At 28.4% G+C, this 17452-nt stretch overlaps 1 protein-coding gene across 2 annotated transcripts in view; it reads right to left on the minus strand.

Moving 5' to 3' along the window:
- The window catches only part of LOC107439444 (cell adhesion molecule Dscam1), a 199467-nt gene that overhangs the window by 99988 nt on the left and 82027 nt on the right, over window positions 1-17452 (minus strand). For both annotated transcript variants that reach the window (XM_043043123.2, XM_043043124.2), the window contains exons 3-4: window positions 10090-10248; window positions 440-589 (exon numbers count right to left, since the gene is read on the minus strand). In XM_043043123.2, the coding sequence (XP_042899057.1) occupies window positions 440-589; window positions 10090-10248 (309 nt within the window). The remainder of the gene's footprint in view (window positions 1-439; window positions 590-10089; window positions 10249-17452) is intronic.

Raw genomic sequence — 17452 nt, forward strand, 5'->3', positions numbered from 1 at the left:
ATAAATGTTTGTAAATACGATGACATTTTTGAAAACATTAAAAAAGTATAGATATTACTGAATTGATAGGATTTTCAAAACAGAAAAATATTTTAAGCCTTTAAAAATTAACTGTTAAACTGTTTTTAAATAGTCGCTAATATAGTTAAACATCTTCATAAACTTTGAAAATGAAATGATTGTCTAGTTTGAATTTTATCAAAAACTAACGGAAATGAATGACTTCAGCAATTTCGCGGAATTTTTAAGAATAAGCATATAACTTTCTAAGGCGTGCTATATCATCTAACAAAAGAGGCTTTTGAAAAACAGCCTTAAATTAATATACCAAATGTCAAAACAGTCATAGTTTATTAAACTTACATTCCATGTTAATGTGCTAAAAATGCAAATATCGTTGATAATATACGTGTTTAAAGAATCAAAAATTATGCCCAACCTGTAACAAAGAGACTTCCAGATGAAGCGCTGGCAACTATATCTCCCGTCAAACGATGTCGTGTCTGGCAACTATAACTTTTCTGTCCGTCTGCCTGCGTCACTCCTCGAATATAAAGCTCGCCAGTTGGTAATATGCTGTAACGACCACCTAGAAGTAAAGTCATTCATCAAAGCATGTGGTTCTTTGAAAGTTATATGGTTATTTTTAAATTACAATATGGTTAAGTAATGGAAATTAATCCTATAGTTTATTTTTCGTTATTTTATCAAAGTTTCGAACGATTTAGTTAGAATTGACTAAAGCTTCAAAGTCACCTTTAGTTTTTTTTTTTCGTTAAATATATTTTGTATTTTCTCCCTAAACATAATTGTATTCCCCTAATATATTTTGTTTTTCTTCCTAAATATATTTTGTATTCTCCTGAATACATTTTGTGCTATTTTTTCACATTATAAAAGGGAACTTATTATGGTTGGTTGGTTGGTGTCGTATCCTCTATTGAATCATATTTCATGGTGTGCTTGAATAGTTTTTGTTATTTCTATGGCATGGGAACTTATTATGAAAAAGCGAAATGAAAAAGATGATGTTTACTTAAAATTCTATGATTTATTTAATTTCTAGAGGAAGTATCCGAAATGAATTTTATTACATCATTGATGATTGATAATTCGATGCACTGCGAAGAATGAATCTCCAAATATCAAGAAACTTCTTCGTTTTTTGCTAAAAAGTTTTCTGGTAAATGTCCCGACTAAAAATTTCTTAAATGTGATGAAATAGCTATCGTTGTTCCTTCAAGGAAACAAATTTCGTCAAAAAATGAATCTAACTTCTCTGATAATCACTTTATCTTAGGCACAATGTGGGTAGCACAACACAACGAAAAAAGATAGATCAGAGAGATAAGTTACACCCATGCCCGAAGAGGGATTCGAACTCCGGATCTTCCCAGTATGAGGCCAACAGGATGGTCAGCTTACTTGGTCACTATATTTTCGATAGTCTGGTCTTTAGTCTCGCACAATACGATTATCTAGTCTTTGATTCGATTGGCCAGTCTTTATTCTTCCACAATGCATATAGATTAGGTTTTGAGTTAAAGAAATATTTTCGTCATATATTTGGGAGATTGCGTTTTGTCCCGAATCACGTGACGAAATAATTCTCAAAGTTAACGAAGTAGTGCTCAAGGATTGCTGAATCGTCAAAAGTGAGAGTTTTAAATCTCAAAGAGCATTTTTTGATTTTTTATTGGTGTAATTAATGCGTTTCATAGAATGTAATTGAAATTAGATTTGAGATAATTTTTTTTGTTTTATTATAAATAATAAACATACAAACTTAATCTGATTTTATATGTAATTAAACTTTGTTAAAATATTATTATGAGTAATATACAAGAAACAGTAATGAGATTTACGAGCTATATAGAGAGGAAGGTATTATTAACCATATTAAAGTAAACCGCATCAGATTTTTTGTGCACTATCAAATATATTCCTATAATTTTTAACCGAGTCTATAATTCCAATACGTATGAAACCAGAGGCAGGCCCTGATTTATGTGTGTTGACTGTATTTAAGTTCACTTAAAAGCATTGAGATCGAACAACTTGAACACCCAGATGAGGTAGAGAGCAGAATGGAAAAACGATTTGACGAAGGCCGTGACCCACCTACTCGTAAGAAAGAACCAAAAAGACCGACCACTCGAAAGAGAAGAAAAGTAATAAAGATTTTTGTTTCTAGTCATTGAGATCGAACAACTTGAACACCCAGATGAGGTAGAGAGCAGAATGGAAAAACGATTTGACGAAGACCGTGACCCACCTACTCGTAAGAAAGAACCAAAAAGACCGTCCACTCGAAAGAGAAGAAAAGTAATAAAGATTTTTGTTTCTAGTTAACTTGAACTTACTCAAACGCATGTATAGATTGACTGAACTGACCAATGGCAACAAACGTGATAGATGAAAGATTATGTAAGTTATAAAATCTCCACATCGTACTCATCAAAAATGAATTTGTCAGTAAAATTCTCTAAGAAAAGAAAATGTGGCGCCAGTGGTTGAATTTCTAATAAAGATTTACTCCAACTAAATTTGAAATACAAAAGTGCTTGCTAAGGTATTAAAACTTCTAATAGTAATAGTTTTTTATCAATAATAGTTTTTAGTTAAACTTTCACTCGGTTTTCTCTTTAATTTGTTGTTTTCTTATGGGTTACTTTTGTTTTTTTTTAGCTGTTTTCAGCAAGCATCACCGCAATTTCCAGGGTGGATAGTTTTTATCTATTTTTTTATCTGACTTTAGTTATTCTTTCCCATACTGTTTTTGGCATTTTTTTAAATTAAATTTAGTTTCATTCCGACTGTTGAATACAAATACCTGAAACTGTTATGACAGTATCAAGTATTGATCCCCAGATGATCCTTAGTTTCATTGCAAATACATACTTGAAGCAAAACATCTTTTTTATTTTTACATTATAAAATCTCAGAACTCATTCTGTACAAAAATACAATATTTTTAAGTATTTGATAAAAATTCTTGCTCATAAAAAATATCTAACATAAGTTAATAGTTTTCCAATCATTCCTTTTGCCATTTTTATAAAAATCATTTCTTTTGTTAAAAGTATAACACACCGTAAAAAATAAAATATAATTTTGAATAACGTAAAGTAAAACATTATCTTACTTCACTTTATTTCAAATAAATGTCGTTTGATTTAATCAAGCTGAACAGTTTAGAAAACAACTCAGTATTATTGCTGAAATTATATTTAGATACAAGTAAACAAAATTACATATTGCCTCCAGATATATCTTATTAAATAAAACTTTTGCTTCAATTCTAGATTTTATCAAAGATTTCTTCGAAATTTTATTATTTGTCTTAATTTCAATGCACCTATTCAATTCTTCGAAACAATAGTAACCAATGATGTTTCTAAATTCTTTTTCCGATATTTTCTTCCGAAATAATAAGCTAGGAAAGAAGATTTAAATTATTGATTTCGGATTTCAAGAAAGACAAAATGCAGTCAGAAATAATTTTTATCGAACGCTGTAATGCGGAAAAAGTATGGAAATTATTCTTTATTTTTCTATCTGTTCGTATTGTTTTTCTTGATAAATATTATTTTGACTTTATTTTAGAAGCATTAAAATGATTTCAAAGTCAAATGTGGTATCCAAGTGTTTTTATAGACTTTCATAACCTATCATGTGGAAAATTAAAAGGAAAGTGAATGGTTAATATTAGAGATCTTTTTTTTTCTGGTGAAGGAAGAGTTAATAATTGAAGAAATAGTTATTGGAGCAATGGTATAACTGACCTTTAATGCAATATGTTTATATTATGAGATTTTTTGAAATAGCTTTTCATCATCAATCCCTTCATTTATTGTTATTTTATTTTTGCCTTGAAAACTCAATTTGGGATGCTTTGTTTCCAAGTGACTAATCAGAATGTTTTGCATGTTCAAAGAATGCATACAATCTTATATATAAAACAATCATTTTTAAAAGAAGATAATTATGAATAATTTTTAAGCGAAATACATATTTCAATCATTTTCTTTAAAATAAGTCCTACCATGTCTCAACGTCGTTATACTGAAAGTTTTTAAATAAATCTAACTACTTAAATAAATAATTGCCGATGCATTAAAGGAGAAACGTGGATTTTCGCCGATATATGAGCAATTCTACAAATACCAAGTAGGCGGCCAAAAAAAAATTTCTTCACTATTCTACATGAACTACATGGGGTACACTATTTCTACATGAACATTCTTCCTTTTTACACCCTAAAAAGGCAAGAAAAAATCGTGAACATGAAATTTTTTCTTTCTGACATACTTTAAATGTGGCATACTCTTTCTGACATACTCAGATAAATCTGAGCCTTTTATTCAAATTAAACGATTTTTACATAAACATAATATTATTATAATGTCTCTCTAAAATTTATTTATAGAGATTTCATACTATAAGATTATATTTTAGTATAAAAATTGGCATTTGTTTGTAGAATTGCTCATGTGAGTAATTCTACAAATAAATGCAAATTAGGCTGCCAAACAAAAATTATTTTTTTTTTGGGGGGGGGGCGCTATTTCTACATGAAATTTTTTCTTTGTAACATACTTTAAATGACAAAATACCAATTTTAAATTNAAAGACCTCTTTTTTGCGGATATAGTCGTGTGAGCTGATGACGAGATTATAACTTTTCTTTACTTTATTTTCCAGCCTTTTATTTATTTACTTTTTAATTTTTAAATATTTTTAAAAGTGATTTTATTTAATAATTTCTTCCTCTTCTCGTTGAAAATATATATTTTTTCCACGTTTCATTTGTAATTTTATACCTCCAACCGCTGAAACTGCTTCCTCTCTGACTGTATCGTAATGCCCCCCGCCTGCCTGACGAAGCTGCCACGTATGTCAGTGCCTCCACATTAATTTCGTTTCAGAGCTTTTCCTTTTTAGTTTTTAAGATGTTATTTCCTGTTTCCTGGATGTTATTTCGTGTTCGGATGTTTTTCGGATTTCTCCGTTGTTCTAATCCTCTCAGTTCTCTTATGAGGTAATAACTTATTTTGCTTTATTTTATCTGTAAACTTTTTCCTTCAAATATTCTCCCAGATTAGCAGCTTGTCGTTGTCACTTGGAAGTAGATATTATATACATTTCTCTTCATTTTTAAATATATATGAAACTTCAAAGCCTTAAAGGCGAAAACTTAGTTTAAATTAACGATATTTTAAATTTAATGCTGGTGAAATGAATGAGATTTTTTAATATATTAAGTATATCAGATTCATAATATTTATAAGAGTTACGGTTATAAGTTTTACACTACTAAGTCAAGTTGGAAACAGTTAATTTACCCAAGCATCAAAATAACTGGAGGGAAAACTTTATCGAACTAATTAACGAAACGAACGATTATTAACGATTATTTAACGAAATTTGTAGCACCAGAAATGATTGCAAAGTAATTGGAGGGAACAATCCTTTTCCAATTAGTTCAACAGAAATTTAGAATGAAATGAATTTGTAGAAATGTTCAGTTATTGAGAAAGCAAGACTCTTTGAAATTATATTTCAATTGGAAGGTGACAAATTATCTAACAATGGCAAATGTTATGAAAAGTATGAATAGAATTTGCGAGTGAAAACTTTTAATTTTGTTTCGACGAAATTTAAGAAATGTATTAGTTTTACATTTTAAAGTCTGATTTAATTATAAATCTCAACATTAGAAGGGGAATGTAAATCTCATTGAATGTAATAAAGCTGTTTATGTTTAAATATTTAATATATTGCTAATTCTAACTATCACTTTAACTATTTAGTTAATTTCAGTAACAGGTCTATTTCAATAACTATTTACATAGATGTAACTTTGCTTTGTATAATTGAACATTTATTTTAATATGCATGTGTATATGTATTAACAAAAATAATTTTAAATTTATACATAATGTCGTTGTTTATTATTCGTTATAAGAAAATTCGCAAATCTCAGCGACAATTTAAGAAATCTGAAAAAGATAGAAATGTAAAGTTTGCTGTTCGAAATTTAAAATAAGTCATGAAGTTTGTCAGAACATACTGCTGCGTACTGAAAAACAAAAAAAATACTTTTAGTTGCTTGTCAGAAAATTTCTAATGAAAATATTTGGGCGGAAGTTTCAAATCAACAACTCTCCCATGTTGCAGTTGCTTATGAGAGTTATTTTGAAAAATATTATAAATATAGTTTTATATTTTTTAACAGCATTGCCATCTTTTGACAAAATTTGTAACTAATGTTGAAATTTATTTGAACTAGTTTCCTACGCTGATGGAGAAAACAATTTTCTTGTATTTCCTTACTCCTTTTTGATATAAGTTATTGTACTGTAAGTCTTGTATGGGACAGCCGATAACCAGCAGGTCTCTTAAACAAATTATCCATAAAAATAAATAATAAAAAAAAACTGAAGAGGTAAGATGATTGAAATTTTTATTCACTTAAATGTGCAAATTGGAAATAGCAGTCGACACGATTCAATTCACTCAAAACCAGGCACTCATTTTCACGACTTGCTAGACGTGAATGAGAATAAAAAGTGTTTCGAAATATAGAACTCAAAATTTGCTGCAAAAAATCATTAGATATGGAATAAAGCAAGATTTCATGCATGCAAGATTCCAAGGTATAAAGAGAAGTTGAATTATAATACCACAATTTTTTAAAATTTATACACCACGTTTCATAAATTATAATAAATCGTACTTATTATTAAATATCGAGTGAAATATTGCACACACTGTTACGTTAGATATGTATTAAACATAATGGGATAAAACAAATTCTATGTGATTAGAAGTTGTTTAAGAGCGTTTTTCACTACGATAAGCATTTTTTTAAAATGCTTCTAAATTCAAGATGGTGAGTAAATTGCCTTAATGCCCTTCGGCAACGAGCATTGAGCACTGTTAAAGTTTCTTTGACTACAGCTTTGATTACGAAGCAGCCACTTAGTCACGAATTTTCCATATTCTTCAGCTTCACCCCTTTTCATCAATTAAATTCATGCTTACTGGAGTATATTGGTTATGTTGAGGTATAATACTTCATTTAAGGGTGTATTATCATTATCTTTGAAAAAAAATTAGCAACTATTCAAAGACAAATATTACTTTGGAAAAATTGAGATTCGCTATTTCGAACATAATGGTCTCTTAATCTATATGAACTTTTACAGGAATATTATATTGGATATAAATATATATTTTTACGAAGTTTGATACATTAATAATGTTGACTGATGTTTTTAGCTAATGAATTTATTAAATGGTAAAAATAAACTTAAATTTATTATTCTATAATATATAGGAAATATTTATATTTTTTAAAATTCATATGAGGTGTGTTTTGAAATATAATTGCATTTAAGAAAAATACATGTTAAAAAAAGTGCGAGGATGGAATAAAAATACTCATTCATGTAATAGCTCATCAAGAATAGAGAAATAAAACAAAGACAATATTTTTCCTTTTTTTTACTGTATTAGAAGAATAAAAAAAATTCATTTATTTATTTATAATGCGTAAAAAGTTCCTACATATTTTCTGTCTAATGTGTTTCTTTATATGCATTTATAATGCATACACATTAATACATGTTTAATACACAGCAAAGCTGCTCTTTGTTGCAGAATATATTCGTGTTTTATTTTGTTAGAAGAAGATGGAAATATTTGTTCGCGAAAAAATGGCTTTAGGTATAGTTTAGTTTAGATTATATGATTCCTTCTTGTTGTATGCCTAAAGTTTTTCCTACGTATATTTTATTTAATTATATTATGCTATATGCATTTCCGCAAATCAAAGCATAAATATAGTTTTACTGATCGCAAATTTGGAAAAAGTTTTATTCTTCACTGACAGTTCTATATCGCCCCTCCAATGCCTTAATGGTCTACGACAACAGCAACTAACAGTTCTATCATTTCAATCTCATACACGGTCAAAAATTTCGGTTTAAATCACGATATAAACTATCGTAACCAAGGGTGCATCATCCGTAAAATCCATTTTACCGTAAAGTACATTTTTCCTTAAAATTTAATATCGCAATTTTTGCAGTGATATTTTTTCAATTGGAGTGATTAAGTGATTTTACGGTAATTATTACTGTAAAACTTATGGTATAGCCGATTTTTTCTTAATATGTTCTGATAAAAATGAACTTTACAGTGCATGAAGTTAGCAATTTAGTAATTTAAGCCTAAATTGATATTAAACTGTCAATACCCTAAATCATTAGGTATCTTCATAATTGGTTTATTCCCATCACAGAGTTGGCTTTTGACCCTTTCGCTACCACCGGGACATGTATGTCCCGCAGACAGTTTCAAATAACTCTATGGGCTAAATATGCTTTGTATTATTGTGAATGCATGTCCCACTGGTATTCCTTGATATCACTGACAATTCAGTGTAATTTTCTCCCAATAGATGACAGTAAAACCCTTTCCCAATACATTTTTCCCTCTCAAAAATTCATTGCGCGGTATTTTGTCCTGTCTTGCCGCCATTTTGAGCACTGTGTGATGGAAGGAAAGGCNGTTTTTAGCTATTGAATTTATTAAATGGTAAAAATAAACTTAAATTTATTATTCTGTAATATATAGGAAATATTTATATTTTTTAAAATTCATATGAGGTGTGTTTTGAAATATAATTGCATTTAAGAAAAATACATGTTAAAAAAAGTGCGAGGATGGAATAAAAATACTCATTCATGTAATAGCTCATCAAGAATAGAGAAATAAAACAAAGACAATATTTTTCTTTTTTCTTTTTTACTGTGTTAGATGAATAAAAAAAATTCATTTATTTATTTATAATGCCTTAAAAGTTCCTACATATTTTCTGTCTAATGTGTTTCTTTATATGCATTTATAATGCATACACATTAATACATGTTTAATACACAGCAAAACTGCTCTTTGTTGCAGAATATATTCGTGTTTTATTTTGTTAGAAGTAGATGGAAATATTTGTTCTCGAAAAAATGCCTTTAGGTATTATTTAAGTTTGAATTATATGATTCCCTCTTGTTGCATGCCTAAAGTTTTTTCTACATATATTTTTATTTAATTATGCTATATGCATTTAGGCAAATCAAATCATAAATATAGTTTTACTGATCGCAAATTTGAAAAAAGTTTTATTTTTAACTGACAGTTCTATATCGCACCTCCAATGCCTTAATGGTCTACGACAACAGCAACTAACAGTTCTATCATTTTAATCTCATACACGGTAAAAAATTTCGGTTTAAATCACGATATAAACTATCGTAACCAAGGGTGCATCTTCCGTTAAATCCATTTCACCGTAAAATGCATTTTTTCCTTAAAATTTAATCTCGCAATTTTTACAGTTATGTTTATTTAATTGGAGTGATTAAGTGATTTTACGGTGATTATTACTGTAAAACTTATAGTATAACAGATTTTTTTCCTTAATATGTTCCGGTAAAAATGAACTTCACAGTGCATGAAATTAGTAATTTAATAATTTAAGCTTAAATTGATATTAAACTATCAATACCATAAATTATTAAATATCTTTATAATTGGTTTATTCCCATCATAGAGTTAGCTTTTAAAACTTAAATATATATGAGAAGTAAATAATATCTATATTCTATTTAGGATAAAAACATATTAATCATTGATTTTATCTAACACTAATTTCTTTTCTTAAAACAAATGAAAACATTTCTTAGCAGCTTAAAAATCACAAACCGCACACATCTGAGAACCTCACGAAAGAAACTAAAAAAAATAATAAACTTGGTGATGGCAGTGAAAAACAAGTTGGCTAAAAATATTTTCCGATAAGTTATCAATCTTTTAAGACTTTGTTGAAAGAAAAAAAATCTTCAGTGCGTCTTTTTTTAACAGTTTATCATTCCTTTTTATATATATATCTATCGAATATATATTTTGTTTTAGTCATTTTTTACTCGTTGTAGAATAGATTTGAAAAGAAAGAAATAGTTTTATAAGGAGAGTTTTAATGTTTTTTTTGTTGTTAAATATATTTGAAATAAAACTTGAGTTATTTACCTCTTGAGGCTGTGGAAGTTATTGCTGTTCCGTCATCTCTTTTCCACATGAATGTTATATAATCGTGAACAAAAGATGGGACTTGGCATCGTAGGACAGCAGTATTTCCACGCACAACAAATTCATCGTAGACTTGTACTTTGTATCGACGTTGTACAACTGAAATTGAAGAAACAAATACTAAATACGTTATAAATAAAGAAAAAACCAATAAAAAAAATAGTAATCTTAAAAAAATTTTATGACTGAAATGATTTTCGTTCCTACACTGTAAAAAATTCCGAAAAAGTTTCGGGGCATCACCTGTAAAATCCATATTTGCCGCAAAATATTATACCGTGATTTCATCAGGAATATTTATTTAGTAAAAGTGATTCAAAGGTTTTACGGTAATTATTTTTGGCAAAAATTAAAGTTAAGCAGCTTTTTGCTCCGTAATATGGTCTGGTAAAAATGGATTTTACTGTAAAAATTACTGGCACTCAGGGTGCCAGTAATTTTTACAGTAATTTGATCAGTAATTTTTCACAGTATAGAACAATTCGTTTTTGTTACTGGCAACTAGGGATTGGTATATTTTGAAACGATTATGCATAGTTTAACTCATAAAATCTGGATTGTTTATTGTTCAATCCAATTTTTGTTTTTCGATGCGTGTTCTAGCTAAATTTTCTGAAACCTAGTATATTGCATGCACATTTAAACTGTAAATTGCATTATCTGTCGGATTGTTTTCGGTTGGCGAAATGATTACAAATTATTTGTAGTGTTTTTGCTGGTTAAAAGAATATTTATAAAAAAAAATAAGAAAAGTCAAAATTTAATATTTAAATCTTATTTAAATAATTTTCTATCAAATTTTGCACCGTAATTTAATCTGTAATTTTTTAGTATACGTCATTGTTATAATTTAATGTTATGCATAAATATAATTATAAAAAAACTATTTTTACATTAAATTTTAACTTTTTGTAGTATAAATAGTATTTAATGATTTTTTTTAATATTAAATAATGCTTATTTTTGGTATTATTCCAATGCTGATAGCTGAATACCATATTTATGTACTATGTTTAGCTTACAATTTACTCTTGATTTAAAATTAGATTAATGCTAGATTTAACAGTAATAGTTATGCGTACTTTAAAAGCGAATTTAAATTAAATCACTAATGATTAGTCTCAGAAATTTAAATACGAAATATTGTAAAGTATTTATTCAACACTATAAATACTAAACAAAAGCTAACAACTTCAAATGCAATACTTGTGATTATTCTGGAGTTGAAATACCAAATATCTAGTATTTTTTTGCATTGTGTGTGAAAAAAGTCTTAAAGCAAAATAATGTAAGAACTGATTTTTTGTACTTTTCGTTCTATATAAATTTAAAGTATAACAGATTTAATTTTTTATATCATTGTACTTAAAGTGTTTTAATATAAAAACAATTAAGGCGAGTGTAACGATAAATACATTTTTATTGCATACTTTAAATAAAATATTAATTACATTTTGAATGAAAAAATAACAGTGAAGTTAAAGACAAATTCAGTTATATTTTAAAATTATATATTATGAAACTTTTATTACTGAAATGATTTTCGTTCTGATGTGAAATCTTTCTTAAATCAAAATAAATTAGAAGCTGAATTTTTTGACTTTTCTTGAAGTACGTCAGAATTAATTCGTTTTCATAATTATTCTTAAAGTATTAAAAGCATCTTAAAATATTTATATATTAAGGTAGTAGAAAGTATTTACATATTAGTTCACAAAAAATCAGTTTAGAATTATCCAATAAATTTTAAACCATGTTATAGTTCTACTAAATAAACTTTTGTTGATCATTAAGCGACAACTTGATTGTAATTTTCATCCAACCTCCAATTTTACAAGTATAGTGAAACATCAATATTTTTCTATTTATAACGATAACAATACTATAGAGCGGGAATAGCCTAGTCGGTAGGGCATTGGGTCCCTGTCCGTGAGTTCATGGGTTCGAACCCCGCCGCCGAAGACTCCCCGTGTAGTAAAGTGACTGACACACGTTAAATTTGTGGAGTCGCAAAAGTCCTCCATGTTCCCATAACAAATCAATACCTCTGGGGGTACTGGGTTGGAGATCGATCGTTCTCTGATGCAGGCCAAAATTACGATTTGAGGATGAATGAATGGATGTAAGAATGGGTTCGCCCCATGAGTGGGTGTGACGTATGGTGTGGCAGAAGTCGAATTCTTGGCCATAGATGGCGCCACTGGAAAACAAGAACAATCGCACCCCCTCTGCCTAAACAGGCATACGTTAACAACAACAACAATATTACAACATATTTTAACTATCGTGAATACGACAAATATCTACAAAAAAAATATAGACACAAAATAAGAAACAAAAAATGCCGCCAATCAATAAATATCGACACTTGATAAATAACTCAAAATACCGATGCTCGGGAAATACCGATTTTATCGTGATCCAAGGGTTGAAACTCACTTGCGTAAAAAAAGAGAGAAAAACTTATTCTCCGACAGTGTTTCACTTTCAAGGACATTGTCGACTGAGCCTCTGAGATTCGCTTTGCTTGGCGGAATAATAAGCATATTAGCGGATTTTTCTGCTCCAAAATATTCGGAAAAAGAATATGTAATAAGTTGTTTCTATATTATTCTTCAAAAATAAATGGACGAAAAAAACCCAGATAGTATAGTTTTTTTCTGAAAGTTCCACTCTCCCTTAAAAAATAAATTAAAAAAACATTCGTAGTAAACTAACATGAAATTAATACTGTATACTTAAATCAGAAATGTCTAAAATGCATATAAATCAGTAATGCATAAACTATCATTGCATATTTATTCTAAACAATGCTCAATATTCGGAATTCAAGTATCATAAGAAATCGAATAAAGGAAAATTCCCATTATAATTGTTCTATAAAGAGTGATAATTGAAAGTTATTTTTTTAGAATTCTTCTTGAATTTTTCTAAATTACGAATTTTTTGTTTATTATTTAAAATAAATGCTTCTATGCATTTTAAAAATAAACTAAGGGATTTAACAACGTCATTTCGAATTATGTTACTTAAATATTCAATTTTCAGTCCAAACAAAGTATATTGTTTTATCACAAAACAATGCAAGTCGTTCAATAGCTACAAACAGGTGAAAATATAAATATTATTGTAGTTCAATATTTTTGGCCATAATAAAAACTAATATTTACTATAAAATATTATTTTCTCATTTTTCGAACCTGGAACAATAGATATTTTTTAAGTTTTGTGACATTTAAATAGCAAGACAAACTCCAATACAAGTGATCTCAAAGCTCATTATTTATAATACAGCTGTACAAAATTTTTCACTCCAAAGATTTTTTAAGTTCAATAAATAGTGATTGGGGAGGAATAATACAATGTCTTTTTATTTCATTTCAGAATAAAACCATAAATGCTTTTACATATTATTTTTTAATTTCTTTTTTAAGTATCACTTCTTGAAAAAGCGTTTTTCAAATAACATTCTCTAAAAACGATATAACATTTTTAAATTATTCAATTTTGCATCGCCATTGTATTACTAAATTTTGCTGCTTTTTTTGTTTTAAACAGCGTTCATTTAAAATTTTTAACTATAAAAAACAACAGAAAACGTTGGTAAGATATCATAAAAATTTCTTCTTGGTAAGATATCATTATTGATTATTATATTTTTCAAATTGTATTTTTCTCTCGTTAACCTAGAGTTAGATCAGCAATCGAGATTAACTGGAAAAAATAATCGTTTTTTATCTCGTACTTTATAAGCTGTTAAACTTTCCTAATTGCACTGTTATTTTTTAATTATTATTATTAAAAATGGTTAAGAAAAACTTGTCTATTGTTTCATTTTTGCAAGAAAACGATATCAGACATGAAAATATAAGAATAGTAATATATATATATATTTTGTGATTATATAGCACGGTATTAAAAATTCTGGTTTAATCCTTAACTAATCTACACTTAAATCATCTTTGTACGAGATTGAAACTCATAAAATATTTTTATCGTACTTAAAAAAAACAACTTTTGATTTGCGTATTAATTTAATATAACGCCAATTCAATGAAACTATGTTACTTTAAGTTATAAAATATTGACGCGAAATCTCTATAAAATATATATGCACATAAAAATACAGTTTAATTCGCGAGTAAAACTTGGGTTATTATCCTTTTTAGAAAAATCTCTTTTGCGCTTACTTGTAATTTTTATTCGTTTTATTAATATTTTGTAATTAAACGTTAAACAAGAAGTTGTCAGATGATGTTATTCATTTTTCTTCATTTTTTCATTTTTCTTCATTCATTTTTTTCTTCAAATTCAAATTTTTTTCAAAATTTTTAATCTGGTTTTTTTTTCCATGTTTTCTTACCCAATTATTTTTTTCATGATGTTTCAACTAAAAAGTAATTGAGTTATTGATATTTCTTATTTCAAGGAATTTTCCCCCCGTTTTTGAGAAAGATTCAAATTAGATGGGCAATCCCGCACTTTTTTTGCTCGCTCTAATATGATTTTTTTTAACCAATTTTTATGACAATTTATTATTTGTTATTTCTACCATTTATACTGCTGATAAAAATTCCAGAATGCACAAAAGTAAAATATTTTAATCAAATTTAACGTACTCAAATTATGCTCGTAATTATTCTAAAAAGAAATTACCAAGAAATTTTTCTCGCCCTGCTGGCTTGTAAGACTGTAGGACGCAGGGCCTAATAGAGAGACTTTACTTAACCTAAAATCTTTTTTGAATGTATTAAACAAGAATGTACCTTTACACTCTTAGAAATTTATGATGATGTAGTTTTTAAGTTATAATTAAATTATCAAACGATATCACCCTCGGTGTTGTTTTTATATTCTTTTGTAAACATTTATATTTATTATTTTTGAATGCCCACAGACTGAAGGGGATTTCTTTTAAATATATATAATCATATGATAGAAGAATAAAAAAGGTTTAGCTAACTTTTTTTATAATTTTCATATTTTTTATTTATTATCAAAGTTTCAGGCAGTTTTTAATAGACATTTCAGATTAAGCTTTTACATGCTTGGCCAGGCATTTTTCGAGAACTTAAACAAAGTCTTTTAATACCCTTTTTTAAAAAATAAATGTTAAAAATAGGGTTAAAACCTTTTTTTACTTGTAAAGAGACCGTTATTAAAGAAGGAAGGAAAAAAAACATAAACGAATCTCTGAAATTAGGTGGAAGAGCATCAAAACCACTTTAATTGCAGAATGAAAATTTTTGGCATTATTTTCCATTCCTTCTCTTTTTCATAGGCGATCAAACAGATATAGTTGTCTTACGCAACACCTTTCTTAGTAGTGATTTGTTAGATTTAAATAGCGATTTCTTGTTCGCTGTAGATAATATGCTGTAGAGCAGCATGGCGCGATTCTCCTTTCATGGCCAAACTATCATATCAGAGATAGCATTTCTGAATCAAATTCTGGCAAACATTTCTGATGCCCATGATCACAAGTACCAGAGCTAAATTTTGACTATCATATAATATCTCGTATGAATACGTATACGCAATTTTTAATAAATAATAATTGATTCCATTTCTGACTAGCAATTTCGATGACTATGATCACGCGAACAAGATCTCAATAATAGAGAGCTTTCGCGAATTTGCGTTAGCTTCCGAAAGTAACATTTCAAGTCATTTTGCATTTCACGTAAATGCGCGCTTCATTAGAACTGATGCATGCGCACATCTAGTGCACATGCGTCAGTTCCATTGAAATGCGCATGCACTTGTGAAAAAATATCAAAAAAAAGTGAAAGTAAGCGTAAGTGAAAGTAAGTGATTTTGAAAAAAAATCCGTAAGTTAAAAACATTAACGTAGTAGAATATCATTTCAATCTTGACCGCAAAATCAAAGCAAAATTTACAATTGATGTAGACTATTTCTTTAAAGATGAGGCATACAGAAGAGGCAAATAGAAACTATTAAAATTATTTTTTATTGAATGAACCAATGATTAAATCACAGATGGGGAAGGTAGGCTTAAACAGAAAACAACATTTAACAGCTATAAACAGCGTGCTTGTAGCTTTTGCTTTCTAGCGTAAATCGCGCCAACGCAACTTAAGGAAACTTAGTATTTAAAATTAACGCGAGTATGCACAGTTGCTTCAATCTTACGCACGAGAGCGTACGGAAGATCTCCCTAATATCTTGTATAATTTTGTACAAGCAATTTTTAATACGCAATTATTGATTCGATTTATGACGAGCATTTTTGATGCCCATGATCACACAAACAAGATCTCAATTTGGTACTCTCATGTAATATTAAAAATAACTATACGTATACTCAATTTTTAATACGTATACTTATGGAAGTCGCTATCCCCTTTTCCCCGTTCTGAACGGGTTAATATGCAGGTTTTTTACTTCATTTATATATTAAATATTATCATTCATACATTAAATATTATCATTATGAGACCTCCTGTGCATTTTACTAAAAAATCAAATCGCACTGTAAAAAATTCCGCATCACATTTTGGTATAAAGTACCGGTACTTTGTTCGCATCATCCTGAAAATCCATTTTACTGTAAAAGTCATGTTTAATGTAAAATAATATATTGTAATTTTCACAGCATTTTTTTTAATCTCGAGTTATTCGGTTATTTTACTGAACTTATTACAGTGAAACTTATGGTGTATCAGATTGTTTGTTCCGTAGCATGTTCAGGTAAAAATGGATTTTACGGTAAAGAATACCAACATCTTGGGTGCCTGTGATTTTTACCATAATATGATCTGGAGGTTTTAGGGTGCCTGTGATTTTTACTATAATATGATCTGAAGGTTTTTTATCAGTGTATGTATTATTGAATTGTTTGTTCCGTAACATGTTCAGGTAAAAATGGATTTCACGGTAAAGAATACCAACATCTTGGGTGCCTGTGATTTTTATCATAATATGATCTGGAGGTTTTTTTTCAGTGCATGTATTATTGAAGAGTTTCAGGGTATGCATTCTTAAGAATTTCTAATGAAGCTTTATCAATCTGAAAATAAACCGAGCTTTAGTTGAAAATTTATATAAACGGAATTCTTCCATTTTCTTTTATTACGAATATAGCACGACATTTTTGAAGCCAGAAGTTATCCTATTTTATAACGAGTTCCAGCTATCTTTGCAGTCAAAACTTTTTCTCATTAGAGGATACTTTTCTGAGAAAAGCTTAAAAAGAATTCCCTTTTCCTCAACTCAACTTCTTTTTTCTCCGCTTTTTAGTACGTACGTAACATTTTCCTCCATCTTCAAGTCTATGTTCAA

This window comes from Parasteatoda tepidariorum, chromosome 3 (genome assembly GCF_043381705.1).
Source record: "Parasteatoda tepidariorum isolate YZ-2023 chromosome 3, CAS_Ptep_4.0, whole genome shotgun sequence".
Classification (NCBI taxonomy): domain Eukaryota; kingdom Metazoa; phylum Arthropoda; class Arachnida; order Araneae; family Theridiidae; genus Parasteatoda; species Parasteatoda tepidariorum.